The sequence below is a fragment of the Dicentrarchus labrax genome, unplaced genomic scaffold (assembly GCF_905237075.1).
Source record: "Dicentrarchus labrax unplaced genomic scaffold, dlabrax2021, whole genome shotgun sequence".
NCBI classification, from domain to species: domain Eukaryota; kingdom Metazoa; phylum Chordata; class Actinopteri; family Moronidae; genus Dicentrarchus; species Dicentrarchus labrax.
The window spans coordinates 17,793,598-17,806,893 of NW_026136708.1; the positions used below are offsets into that span (position 1 = coordinate 17,793,598).

Here is a 13,296-nt window from a genome sequence, read left to right on the forward strand (position 1 = left end):
ACTCTCTCATGTCTAATTCCAGTTCACTCTGACCCCGCTCTGTTTGCACAGGACATCCTGCTTTTGAAGGGAGAGGGTGAGGTCAAGCTGAATATGGCGATGGGTAAGGGCGAGTTGGCCCTGCGGAGCTATGGCGCCACTGGACAGGAAGTGGTCCGCTCTCAGCTACAGGAAGTGGAGGATGCGTGGGCCACGCTACTTGTGACTGCCATGAGCTGCCACAGGTAGACTGCTCACCTTGTTCCATCACCTGGAATATAATCTGATGTCTTATTCTCCATATGAGCAAGAATAGCCATTTATACACCATAATTGGTAATAAAAATGGTCCTGCCTTTAACTTAATATTCTTCATTCATTGTATAATTTAATTTACAGAAACTGGACAAACTGCAGTGAACTGTAAACAAATTATCATTCAGTCATTCTCATTTTTTGCTTATTTTAATGTATCATTAAAACATTCAACCCTGGACATTTTAGAGGCCATTTACCCGTGTGCCAAAAAAATTCCCTCTCTTGGGAACAGGTTATTTTCATCATGATAGATTGATGTCTCAATGCCATTAATTACCATTGGGTTAAATACATAATGAGAAGTATTTGTCTCATTCTGTAACTCTGATTGATGTTTCTGATTTAGTGTTCTTTTCTGTGTGTGTGCATGTGTGCGTGTGTGCAGGCATGACAGCATGCACAATCATCTGTGTGTGTGTGTGTGTGTGTGTGTGTGTGTGTGTGTGTGTGCGTGTGCGCGTGTTTGTGTGTTTAATTGAGCAATTATGGCCCCTCCTAGAAAAAATTGATCCCATTAGGGACTAAATGGTGGATGGCAAACAGTGGGTCACACATGGGGTGTATTTGGGTTTTAAGAGGAAAAGGATAACAGGAGGACGGGGGTAGCAGGTGAAATAGAGGTGTGTGTGTGTGTGTGTGTGTGTGTGTGTGTGTGTGTGTGTGTGTGTGTGGATATTGGTGTTATTTGTACATGCAGGAGTAACAGATGGCAAGAAAAATTGGGGGGGTGTATTTTTGTCCATGTGTTTCTGACCCACCCAATAAAAGGGAATAAAGGCACTAAGCCCGTATTACATATTTCTTTACCATTTGATGGGTGTGAAATATAAACTGTACCTGTGTATGTGTATTATTATTAGTATAGTATGTACAGACTTTATGTACCAGAATGATCTGAGTTTAAAGTAACCAGATGAAAAATGTCAAAGTGTTCAAATCAATATGTAATATATTAGACAAAAGTTCAACATCCACTAAATTGTGTTGGTTTTTAAAAAAAAAAACCCTCCCCACATGTTGGATTCTCTGGTCAGATGTTTTCTGTTTATTCAGAATGTATGATTCCCATATGTGCCTGTCACAGACTAACACAGAGATCTATTGTCTTCACCCCAGTCGTTTAGAGTGGACCGTGTCACAGTGGGGAGGATACCTGGAGAGTGCTGCCCAGCTGCGGTGCTGGATGGAGGCTGTAGAGCGGGAGGTGTGCGCCCCTCTCACCCCCCAGCCAGGGCCCAGAGAAAAGGCCTCCCAGCTAGAGCGACTTAGAGCCCTGCTGGCTGACCTGGAAGACCACCAGGTGGCGCTGTCCAGTCTGGAAGAAAAAGCTAGAGAGCTGTTCAAGAAGACTGGTGATGCCAGCTTTAACCATGGTGCCCGCACCCAGCTGCAGGCGCAATTTGATGACCTCACAGTCTTGGTGGAGGTTCGATATATTTAGTACAAAACCTTGAAACTCTTGAGTTTACCGAAGTGTTCTTGCAGTATTACAAACTAATGATGTCTCTTTTGACTGTCGATGTCTTCAGGAGAGAGTACGTCTCGCGCAGGCAGTAGTGTTGGAACACCAAGAATACCTGGAGGCTGTGAGGGAACTCACCGATTGGCTTATGACTGCTGGAGAGGAGCTACAGCATTGGTCTGATACATCAGGAGACTCTGCCTCCATCAAAAAGAAACTGTCAGAAGTGAGGGTAAGGCAGGGTGTCAACATACAAAAAAAACCTTCTTGTTGATGCCGACTGACACTCCTTTTGTTCTCTTTGTATACACTTTTATCTAGATTTGACAATTTGACAATTCCCCCCTAAAATCCTGATCAGTTCCTGATCCATACATTGACAGATAATAGTGTACCACATCTGACAGGTGACAAGCCTATTGTGCTGAGGAGTGGGCATAGGTGTGGCATTATTTTATTACTTTGACATTATTGTCAAAGCAAACTATTTTACTTTTATTTGAACTTCATCTATTGAAAATCAAAAGTGCCTCTCTATGGTAATAGAGTTTGGACGACAACAGTCTTACTACAATGCTCATTCAGCGGCTTTTCTTAAGTTTTCAATAATCTTTATCTGCCAATGACGTTGGCCCAGTTGTTATTTAAATTCTCATTTTTTGGTTGGTTGGTTCAAGATTCCTTATTGATTCATGATTCATTCTCCTTTGGGCCATATTTGTTTGCCCCTTATGTATGATTGTTGTTAACAGGCACTAATTACATGTGTTGAAATAATATTACCTCTGTGCACATCAGTTAGACCACACGAGTGCTTCGAAATAATAATTCAACCCAGTACCATTGAAAATGGTACAGTATATCATTTTTATTTTCAGGCACTATAAGTCTGACAGTAAGCTATGTTTCACTGAATTAACCCCACTGTCAGTGTTATTTGTGTTGTGTTTTTGTGAAACTACACCCAGTTTGAAGGTGTTTCTAAGGTAACTGATTACTAAATTATCTGATCTAATCTTAATGGACTGCTATGAAGGATGACAACTACTACATGCTATGTAGGGAATTGGAAATGGTTCTCAGTTTGTTCCCATATTGCAGCCAGATATCTCTTCTGGCACATTTTACTGCCCGTAAGTTGGTCTATTACGGTGTGAAAAAAGGTAAAAGAGGGCAGCAGTGAAATTAATGTCAAAGCTTTTCCCTGTTCAATAATTCTGCAATTACAGAGGAGAGAAAATATGTGAGCAGATATTGATTTGCATTTAAATTTCACACATGGGTCCTAATTATCACATTATAAATGTGTATTTGTAGAGCCATAGTGTGAAGCATTTCAGTAGAAGAGGAACTATAATTTGTTGTACACACAAGCCTTTTTCATTTCCCATTCATGGTCTCAAGGTTAACGTTCATATCCTTCTACTGGCGCACCCTAAAATGATCAGATGCTGTTTTTTGTTCTCTTTTAATCCCCCCATCAGCTCACTGCTATCACATCACATTCAAGTGTTTGCTTTTCACACCCTCTGCCTTCCAAGTGCTACCTTTCCACACAGAATGAGAGATGGAGGCGGAGAGGGCTGGATGAAATTAGTAATATAAAGAGAATGTTGAGATAGCAAATTAAAATACAGGACATCAGAACTAATGGTCCAAAGACAGAATCAAAGAGATAAAAAAAATAGAAAGTGATGAAGCAGGAGGCATTTAAAATCTATGTAGGCAGCTTTAAATAGAATCCACTGCACATCCGGAGATTGCGGTTTCCGTAGCCACAGTTTCCGTAGCAACTTTGTCTCCTGTCCACCCTCCCTATCTTTTCAGGAGCGTGTGGAGTGTCGGCTACTAGAAGGCCGAGAGCGCCTCAGTCGGGTGCGTCGGAGCGCAGCATCCACGGCGGAGCACACGGCAGCGGGTGGCTGTGAGGCCATGGACCGACAGCTGGGGGCGCTGTCCCAGGCTCTGGAGCAGTGGGAGGGGGCTGCCCTGAGGGCCAGAGATGGCCTGGAGGGGGCCCTGGCTGCCGCTGCAGCCTCAGAGGAGGAATATGACCGCCTAACCGCCCGCCTGGAGGATGAGTTGAAAGAGCTGGATGGACGACTGAGGGGGTGGAGCCAGGAGTTGATCAAAGCTGAAGGGCAGAGCAACGGCGAGGAAGCAGTAGAGGGATGGCAGCTGGCTAAGGTATAGTAGCACAAGATTTAAATAAATGGCAGCATAATGTCTCAATTATTCACTGTTCATCTTCTCACAATAGTTTATTTAAAAAAACTGTCAATAATAAAAACTCTTCTATTCAACTGGGATTTGGGTTGGCGAACTGTGATGTGTAAAAAGCGTGCAGCACTGTACCATGTTAATTTTAGAGAAGAGGTGATTAGCATTGTTTAATGGAAAGTACCCGCAGGCAAACACACACACTGTGTGCAGACATACATCCACTGCATTCAGCTATGTTTTCTCTGTCAGTAATTATCCATTCTATTTGTAAATCCTAAAAACAGATTAGTTTGTAAATCAGCTTTACTGGGATGACGAAGGAGTGACAGCTACAATCCCATCAGTTTCTCTTGTTTTCTCTTCATTCTGTCTTCCCCTTCTACCCCCCTCCTCCTTTTTTTGCCATTATTTTCCACTATCTCTCCCTCCCAAACATTCCCCCTCTCCATCCCTTCCCCTTTCCCCCTTCTGTACCCTGACTTGTTTGACAGTGTGCAGTGATGTCTTTCTCGACTGCAGGGGTTGTTTCATAGATGCTCTTGCTCCTCACCTCCCCTGGTGCTCTGTTTCTAACCTCCACAGGATGTTTACAGTGTGACAATTTCTCTGTATTGTCAAAGCCATGCCGGTACACCCGCACACTCCTCCCCGGGCTTCTTCGGCCATGCCTTTCTCTGGTTTTCCTCAATTTGGGGCTGTCAAAGAACAGAGGAGGAGTCTTCCCCCTCCTCCGCTTCTCTCTCTCCTCCTCCAGCCTGTTTCCTGTATATAGCCTTGTTTTCGTTACGCGCTCGTTTGTGCGCGTTTGAACCAATCCTGCATCTGTGAGGGCTGACAGCTGAATTCCACCGGGAGAGAGCGTGAGAGAGTGAGAGGGAGGACAAACGTGTGAGAGGGATTGAGTGCAAGGAGTGGGAGGAGGGAGAGAGGAGGGAAGAGAAAGTAGTAGAACGATAGGAGGAGGGAAAGAAAAGAGGGAGAAGAGAGCAACGAGTCCAGCAGAACAGGGAGGGAGGGAGGGTTGTTTATTGGTAATACGTCAGAAAGAGAGCGAGCGGGTAAGAGTCAGAGAGTCAGAGAGAGAGCTTGTACATATTTCATGGGACAGGATTTCATGACTGTGTGAGTCCAGAATGTGAGGCACGCGGAGGAGAGCGGGAGAACGGTATCCACAGCTCCTTCCTGACACTCTCTGCGAAGAACAGAAATGCTATTGTACAAGCAGCACTGTGAGTATGTGTTGGAGTGTGTGTGTGTGTGTGTGTGTGTGTGTGTGTGTGTGTGTGTGTGTGTGTGTGTGTGTGTGTGTGTGTGTGTGTGTGTGAGAAGAGCGAGAAGGACCGAGCCAGGGTGTGAATAGGAATGCGAGTGCACTTATTGAAGGGTGTCATAGAGAGCCGTTAGGTGCTTGTCTTTCCTTGACACACACAGACACACACACATACACAATCCGAGCCAACTGGTGTCTGTTTTGTGTTGTTTAGGATATTCTGGAGGGCTTGCAGAGCGCCGAGCCGATGGCAGAGAAGTTGAAAGGCCAACTGAACGACCTGGTGCGATACTCCAGAGACCTGGGCTCACAATCAGATCGGGTCACTGCACTAATCAAACAGCACAACAGGTGAGAGGAGTCCTTCTGCTTTAGTAAATAGTGTGTGGTGGAAAACACTCCTGTTTGTGTTTTTAATTATGTGCATTTGAAATGTAGTTGAGATTTATTGGCCAAGGCTGGGAGATTTCTTAAGATTATCATTTATAGAAATAGAAAATGTCTATCATGATAACATAATCTTACCATGTTATTGTTCTATAGGTTTCTGTTCAGTTGTATAATTCAGAAAACTAACAAAATTAGTTCTATGTTCTTTTTACACATAAGAATTTGGTCTCATGTGGTGCATAACATTGGAACGTAGCTGCTTTGCATAATTGCATAATTTCTTTGAATGTGGCATATATTTGCTGTATACCTGACTTGGAATATATCTTTAATAGTATACATAGATAAAGATTTCAAACATATTGCATAGCCCTGTTATAAGCACAATACGGAAGGAGTCCTGTACATAATTAGATTTAAAAATGCACAAATCAGACCATGCATAACACACTCATATCATAACACAGCAAGTTAATCCAAGAACCACAATAGAAGAAGGGCAGAGTTCTCCCCCAAAAACACCCCTCGGATTTCTGAGTGGGCAGGATAACAGCTCAGTTTTACATGCTTATTTGTGTTAGAGGTGTGTGTGTGTGTGTGTGTGTGTGTGTGTGTGTGTGTGTGTGTGTGTGTGTGTGTGTGTGTGTGTGTGTGTGTGTGTGTGGCCATCTTGTACACAGAGTCCTGACATGTGTGTCAGCCAGGCGAAGGTGAAAGATGACAGAGAGCACTAGAGCCACCAGTTGCTACGCGACATTTAACTACCATCCCTTCACTACCGCTTGTTCACTGTTTGTTTTGGTTTGTGTCCCTTTTCCAGTTTAATTTTATGCCAGGCTGAGTGTGATTGGAGGGAAATCAGATACATTAGGATGGTTGGTTTTTCCATGCTGATACATTGCATGCCTTAGTCTATTTACTGAGCTCTAATTGCCTGTTTTTGAGCCCACAAGTTAGCCTGTGTTCATTTAGCGCTTGTTTGTGAACACACCATGCGGCAATGCCTTCTCAAAAGAACAGCAGTGCATGCAAAAGAACAGCAGTGCATACAAAAGAACATGCATGCACACAACCCATACATATTCAGCACAGGCGTACACTAGTATGGACTCTTGCAGAAGCGCAAATCACCTACTGAATTTGCATAAACGTAACATAGTAATTTTGAGATATTACAGGGTTGTGTGAAAAAGCACTGTGCACATTTATTGGCAGACAACCTGAGTGAGGTCAACTTGTTGGAGATGCTTTGGCGGTTAATTGGCTTTGGCTGCTGATTGGCAAAAACACCACCCTTCCTCATTCACTTGGCTTTTTAGTCTGTAATAGACTTGGCCTGTGTGCTCTTTGCACCTGTCCTGCATTAAGCGCTGCGGAAAAAGAGAAGAGCAAGGAGGGTGCAGGAAAAAAATAATTCAGATACAGGAGGAAAGCAGTAACTCCCCCTGTTTTCTTCATAACACAAATGCCGGATTTTGTCTGTCACAGCAGAAAAAGTGCTTCTTCCACACTCACGGTATCCCCACTGTGTTACCCTTTCATGCCCTCATCGCATCATTAAAACTCAAGGGTGTTTGTGTGTGTGTGTCGGCAGGAGGTTGTGTGTGATTTTTGCCTTGTTTTTTCATGTCTCCCTTTGGACATCATCTCTTGCTTAAACAGCTGCGCACCTTGTTTCCCTGCTGTCACCCTTTCCATCACGTCTTCCATTCCCTCCTTTTAACCTTCACCCACTGCCCAATATCTATGAAAACTAATGACTCTCTTCTTTAGTTGTCATACATGTTAGTTGCCATGTGCAGATATTGTAGAAGGTGAGAATTTTAATGTTTATTGTCTGCAGATATGGCTGCTTTATTGACTATTGACTATTGACTTACAGTATTGTGATACATGATCTCACTTCTTTCCTGTTTTTATTCGTTCTTTCTGTCATAAATCTTATCTGTCACACTAGGATTTCACCTTTTAAAATCTCAGCTTTATTCCACATGTCTATTGAAATCCTTTTATATACTAAATGTCCTTCAATAAGCTTCAAATACCTGTTATCAGTCTGTATTGTTGCTGTACCTCCACCTATAAATTCTGAAGGATGTACGTGTGAACAACAGAAAAAAGTTCCTGGTGAAAAAACACAACCCACTAAAATGTCAAAGTGTCCCTCTAATAGATCATCACCCTTTGCTTTAACCTCTTCGCCACACACTGTATTCCTGTTATATCCTTTCCATCTCACCCTTTCTCTTACAGCATCAATCTGTCATCCCTCGTTCCCTCCATCTTGTCACCCCTGTGAACTCTTGCCCCACTCATATGTTGCCTCTCAACCCCCACCTACGCAGTAGCCCTCACCCCCATCCCCCACTCTCCCTCTTTGCCCCAACACTCATTCCTTCCACTTCACCCACTTTGCCATTTCTCCACCTGCTAGTTCCCACTCCTGCTCATCTCCCAGGCTTCTCTCTCCCCTCCTCCTCCATAGCGTGGGGACAGTATGTACAGTATCTGAGCATCTGCACATGTACCTCTTTGTTTTGATGCGCATATGGGCAGTAGACTGCAAGCACTTCCTCCGGTTGTAACCCCTTTCTTTCTTTGTTCATTTCTCGTCCTTAACGTTTTTTTCTCTTGCCCCCCAGTCTCAGCCTTCGTGCATCCAGGGAGTGTCAAAATAAAGAGCGTTTGTTGGAGCAGAGGTTCCGTGCAGCCCTGAGAGACTTCCAGCAGTGGTTGGTCAACGCCAAAATCAGCACCGCCAAATGCTTTGATGTGCCACAGAGTGTCGCCGAGGCCTCCACTGCACTGCAGAGGATCCAAGTAAGAGATATCTTTTTCTCAGCTCTTATTTACAGTGAACATCTTAAATTCTTACTATGTTCTTAAAACATTGGTGGCATGAAATTGAGGCCATGTGCAGGTCCTTACTCTGTTGTTCTTGCACCCGTACATTGCTGATATCACTTGGAAATCACAAATTTTTTTCAGTCTGTTCAGCTGTTACTGCTCTTACCTAGTTGTGATTCTGTTTATTGCTGCTTGAAATACAAAGTCCACCACCTGCTGTGCACCAGAGAGTTTTCCCAGGGCAGACCTACCAGACACAGATCTGCAAATATACAGATTGAACCACATTTTGTTATATTATTCAGGGATAGAAAGTAGTAGAATTGATATTTATTTGAATGTCGCTGAATATTGCTTTAATCCAGCCTTTTGAGAAAGACTTACATTTTTAATATCTTGCTTTGGTTGCCGGATAGATAATAATATTCATTCATCCTCTCTTGTCTGAGGACTGCTGCACAGAAGGGCTGTATAGTCTCACACTACTGGCCATTAACTAGCTCCAGTGAAGCATTAATGATTTCAGAGCAAGTAGTTGATAGTAGTTAGGGGAGTATAATTTATTATTTATTCACTTTCATAAACCAGAGCCTGTTGAGAAAAGGAAATCAACAACCTCCTTGTCATGAGAGTCTTTTTGTGTTCTTCCGCCTTTGGGGTGCCACTTAAAAATCCTCATAAGACTGTGTACACTTTAAATCCACAGTTGCTAATTACAGACTGAGTGTTAGCTTTTAATTTCTTTGCATGAATTTAGTAGGATAAACAAAGCTTGTTACCACAAAGGAAATAGCTTAAAGTGAAATTTTGTTATAGTTGAAGAATCAATCCACTTTCAGTAGGAGAGTGCTCAAGGGGGATGTCTGTATAGACATGTCCACTGTTGAGTGTCCTCTGGTGGGCATGTCAGAGTGGCGGGACCTGCCGTGGGCTGGATAAGCTGAAAGTGGGCACATAGCCAAGAGGGATGAGAGAACGCTCCACAGCAGGGTCTCTGTGCCATTCTCTTCAAAATATCTGTGTCTCTCTCTTTCTGAGAAGTCTCTCTGTCTTTCTCTGAGAAGCTGGCAGGTGTAACAGTCTGGCAGCCTCTTTAGAGCACCCCAGGGCCCTGGCCGAGAGTCGGGTGCTTGTCGGTTAACGTAGACATCCCCACATCCCTGCACAAGACAGTTAATTACCTCTCAGACACCTGACCATGTCCGCCACTACATTACCACAGAGGAATTACTATTACTGCTTTGAGCTGAGCTTTAATAGTAAGATGATAATCCTAAACTAATAAAGCGTGGGACTTGATTTTACTCCACAATTTTAAGGTTTTTATTAAGTGTGGGTAGAACACGGGGAACATCAACAGTCCCACGAAGAAGCAGATCAGAACGAAGAAGAACTAATTTTCCAAAAGCTTGTCAAAGAAGTGCTGTGCAGTAGTTTTTTTGTGTGTGCTCCTTCAGAAGTTTCTACTGTAGCTGTGAGGATGAGAGGGGAATGTCATAGAGTATATGGTGGTGAGGGAAAGTGGAATACAGAGGCGGTCATGTTTTATTTATTATTGACTTGGTGAGGAATGTGGAACAATGTTTCCACATGGCTGACCTCCAGGAGGGCCAGCGTGGGAGGGGCGGGGGCATCCATTGTGTCACGCTTAATTGGTGGTATACAGTTTCATTGGCAGGGGGAGAATGGCAGTAAGTGTGAAAACGACAGTGGATGAATAGAGAAGAGAGAGAGAGAGAATGAAGAGACACATACATGAAGAAAGACACAGACTTTCTATGCTTGTGAGTGGCTATACTGTACCAAATGTGTGCGTGTGTGTGTGTGTGTGTGTGTGTGTGTGTGTGTGTGTGTGTGTGTGTGTGTGTGCGTGGGTGTGTGTGGGTGTGTGTCTGTGTGTTTGTGAGGACGCTGAAACTGTAGTGTGCGCAAGTGATGTGCTGACTGCACAGATGGTGGAGTGGTCCCTGCTGCGCTACTGTCATCGGCTCAGCTCGGAGAGAGGGGGGTTTGTGTGTGTTTGTCTATGTGTGTGTGTGTGTACATGTTCTGCGGGTGGGTACGGAGGAGCGATGTAAAAAACCAACACATTTCAGGCTCACTGACTTTCCTTATCTGTCTGATTGCCTCCCTGGGTCAGACACCTCCTTCTGCCCACGCATTTGGAATTAGTAATGACTCGGTCTAATTACTGCTTTTGAAAGTGTAAAGTGAGATTCTGGGACACTGAAAGAAAGAGAGAGGATATTGATTTCAGTTACCCATCAGCCATTGCTTCATAAGTGGCAGACAAAAAGAAGTTGGGGATTGTCATTCAATCCATTTTTACTCTTCCTGTCAGTTTCACACCCTCTTCCCTTTGTGTGTGTGTGTGTGTGTGTGTGTTTGTGTTAAACAGTCACAGTTCCTTTGTCTTTGTCTGTGTATCCCCACAGGAGTTCTTGAGTGACAGGGAGCATGGCCAGGCCAGACTGAGTACAGTAGGAGCCAGTGGGGAGCTGCTGATGGCCGTGGTGTCCAAAGACAGAGTGGAGGGAATCAAGGCCAAGGTGGCAAATGCCAAAGAGGACTGGAAGAGCCTGATGAATAACCTGCAGACGAGGGAGGATGCACTCAAGGTTGGTTAGCGCTTGCTTTTGTTTGGATGCTGCTTTCTTGGCCCCTGAAAAAGAAAAGCTGGATCTCAGAGGGACTATATAGTTAAATAAAGGTTAAGCATTAAAGCATTAAACTGCTTACTTGCAGAATCTCTTCATATGAGAGCTTCTCTATTTGTATTTTACAAGTTAAGTGTCACATTTCCAGAACCTGCAGTCCCAGATGACAGAGTTTGAGGCCCGTGCCGAGCCTCTGCAGGACTGGCTGAACAGCACTGAGGTCCGAGTTCAGGAGAGCAGTGCTCGGCTACACGACCTTCCAGCCAAGAAGCAGGAGCTCAGCAAATTACAGGTATTGTGGAGTCCAAATTCACGCTCCTTACATAATTACTCCCGACTCCACTCTGTCTGGGGTTGTGACTCCTCACAGTGTTCCTCATAGCATCACATATATATCATAAAATGACGTTACTCCTGTAATTATTGTGGTTATTCACGGGTCTCCTAGTTTTTAGTGTTTTATAACCACTCTTTTAGCAATACGTTTGCAATATACCAACATTGTAATCCATACTGTTCTGTTAAATTGCATTATGTCATCGCACACCTTTTACAGTTCTCAGCTCCCATCTCTGACGTTCTCTCATCTCCTCTCTTCACTCCAGTAAACCCTGTCATTACAACATAAATTGAATATTAAGTAGATTTTCCAAGGATACTAAATAGTTGTAGCTCGGCATCAGATATGCATCCCTAAAGTATAATCTTAAATCAGCTGGGAAAAGGGAAGGACCTAATTACATTTGTCAAGCACCACCAGATCAAAATAGAGCAGCGTCTTGACACAATAGTCAGAGGAAAAGTCCAGAAATCTAATTAATTCTCCTTCTGTCACAGCTGAAGCGCTACGTGGCTAAAAGGCCCTTTTCAGGATGAGATAACAGCCTCTGCCATGTCTGACAGAGACAAAAAGGAAGAGAGGCACGGAGCGTTAAAAAGATAAAACTGACAAAAGAGAAGGAAAAAAAATATATCAAGCCCATCTCAAAGCTCTGCCCTTATCGTTGTTGCTATTTTTGTATTTACTCTGTCGCACTGTAGCACTTTTCCTGGTTGCCTTTTGTCTGGCCCTGCAAGCAATTACATTTCTTCCCCCAGCACCTCAAGTATAATACAATACATGCAGGCTTCAGTGTCTGAACCTGTGTTGGCAAAATCCTCTTTACCTTTTCACATGTACACCCCCCGCCTTTGCAGTATTTTATCAGGCTTGTCTCCTTTCCCCCGGTCCGTGCTGTGGTGTCTCACTGAATAACCGTATTTCTATTTTAAAATGAACATCAAGAGAAATACTGCTGATGCTGTTTTTTATGATGTTCTTTTCCCCTGTCTTTATCCATGTATTTTGATGTGTTCCCCGTTGCTCTGTCTGTTCTTGTGACATGTTAACCCAACCTTGTATCCCTCCTCTGTGGTCTCTCATGCCTCCCTTCTCTGTCTTCACTTTCATATGTTTTTGTTTTTTCATTTTGCCCTCGACTCCAAATATTCATGGTGCTTACACTCAACCTTTCTAATGTGCTCCATGTCTTCTATCACTTTTAACCCTGCCCTCCCAACTCTGCATACCCACATCCTATTGCTCCCTTCATCTTTATTTCTCCATTTCCATCTCCATCTCCATCTCCTCCTTCTCCTCTTCCTCCTCCTCCTCCTGCTTCATACTGGCCCAGTGTGTACTGGAGGAGATGGCCGGTCGGGAAGCAGACTTGGGCAAGCTCAGGGAAAGAGCTCATCGTCTCTGGGAGGGACAAGCAGCCGGCAAGGGCTTCGTCCACCGTGTATCCCAGCTGTCAGCACAGTACCTAGCCCTCAGCAACTTAACCAAGGTAACACTGCTCCCACCCTGTAACCCTGCCATCCTCTTTTCTTGTCTTCTTACTGTTTCTGTGCTCCCGCCTGAAAAATGCTGCAGCATGCTGAAACGTATGTCTTTCTTGATTCCTGTACTGTTTGAGCTAAAACCTATTGAGCCCTCTGTCCAGCCATGTTGTTTACTGTTGTCCTTTGTTATTTGCTGTGTCATGCATTATTCCCCAGTCGCACATCAGTCACGGTTGCTGTAATCAGCTTGCCTCGGGTAGAAAGATTGCACCCCAAGAAAGTACTCTGTACCTATTGTAATTTACCTGAGCGCAGCGATCCATCTT

At 44.0% G+C, this 13,296-nt stretch overlaps 1 protein-coding gene across 9 annotated transcripts in view; it reads left to right on the top strand.

The window, feature by feature from the left end:
* The window catches only part of syne1a (spectrin repeat containing, nuclear envelope 1a), a 129,061-nt gene that overhangs the window by 49,239 nt on the left and 66,526 nt on the right, over positions 1-13,296 (top strand). For 8 of the 9 annotated variants that reach the window (XM_051408753.1, XM_051408757.1, XM_051408758.1 and 5 more), the window contains exons 51-59: positions 52-224; positions 1,414-1,723; positions 1,827-1,991; positions 3,587-3,946; positions 5,467-5,603; positions 8,285-8,462; positions 10,925-11,107; positions 11,295-11,438; positions 12,820-12,975. In XM_051408753.1, the coding sequence (XP_051264713.1) occupies positions 52-224; positions 1,414-1,723; positions 1,827-1,991; positions 3,587-3,946; positions 5,467-5,603; positions 8,285-8,462; positions 10,925-11,107; positions 11,295-11,438; positions 12,820-12,975 (1,806 nt within the window). The remainder of the gene's footprint in view (positions 1-51; positions 225-1,413; positions 1,724-1,826; positions 1,992-3,586; positions 3,947-5,466; positions 5,604-8,284; positions 8,463-10,924; positions 11,108-11,294; positions 11,439-12,819; positions 12,976-13,296) is intronic. The other variant, XM_051408750.1, reaches the window with a different exon arrangement.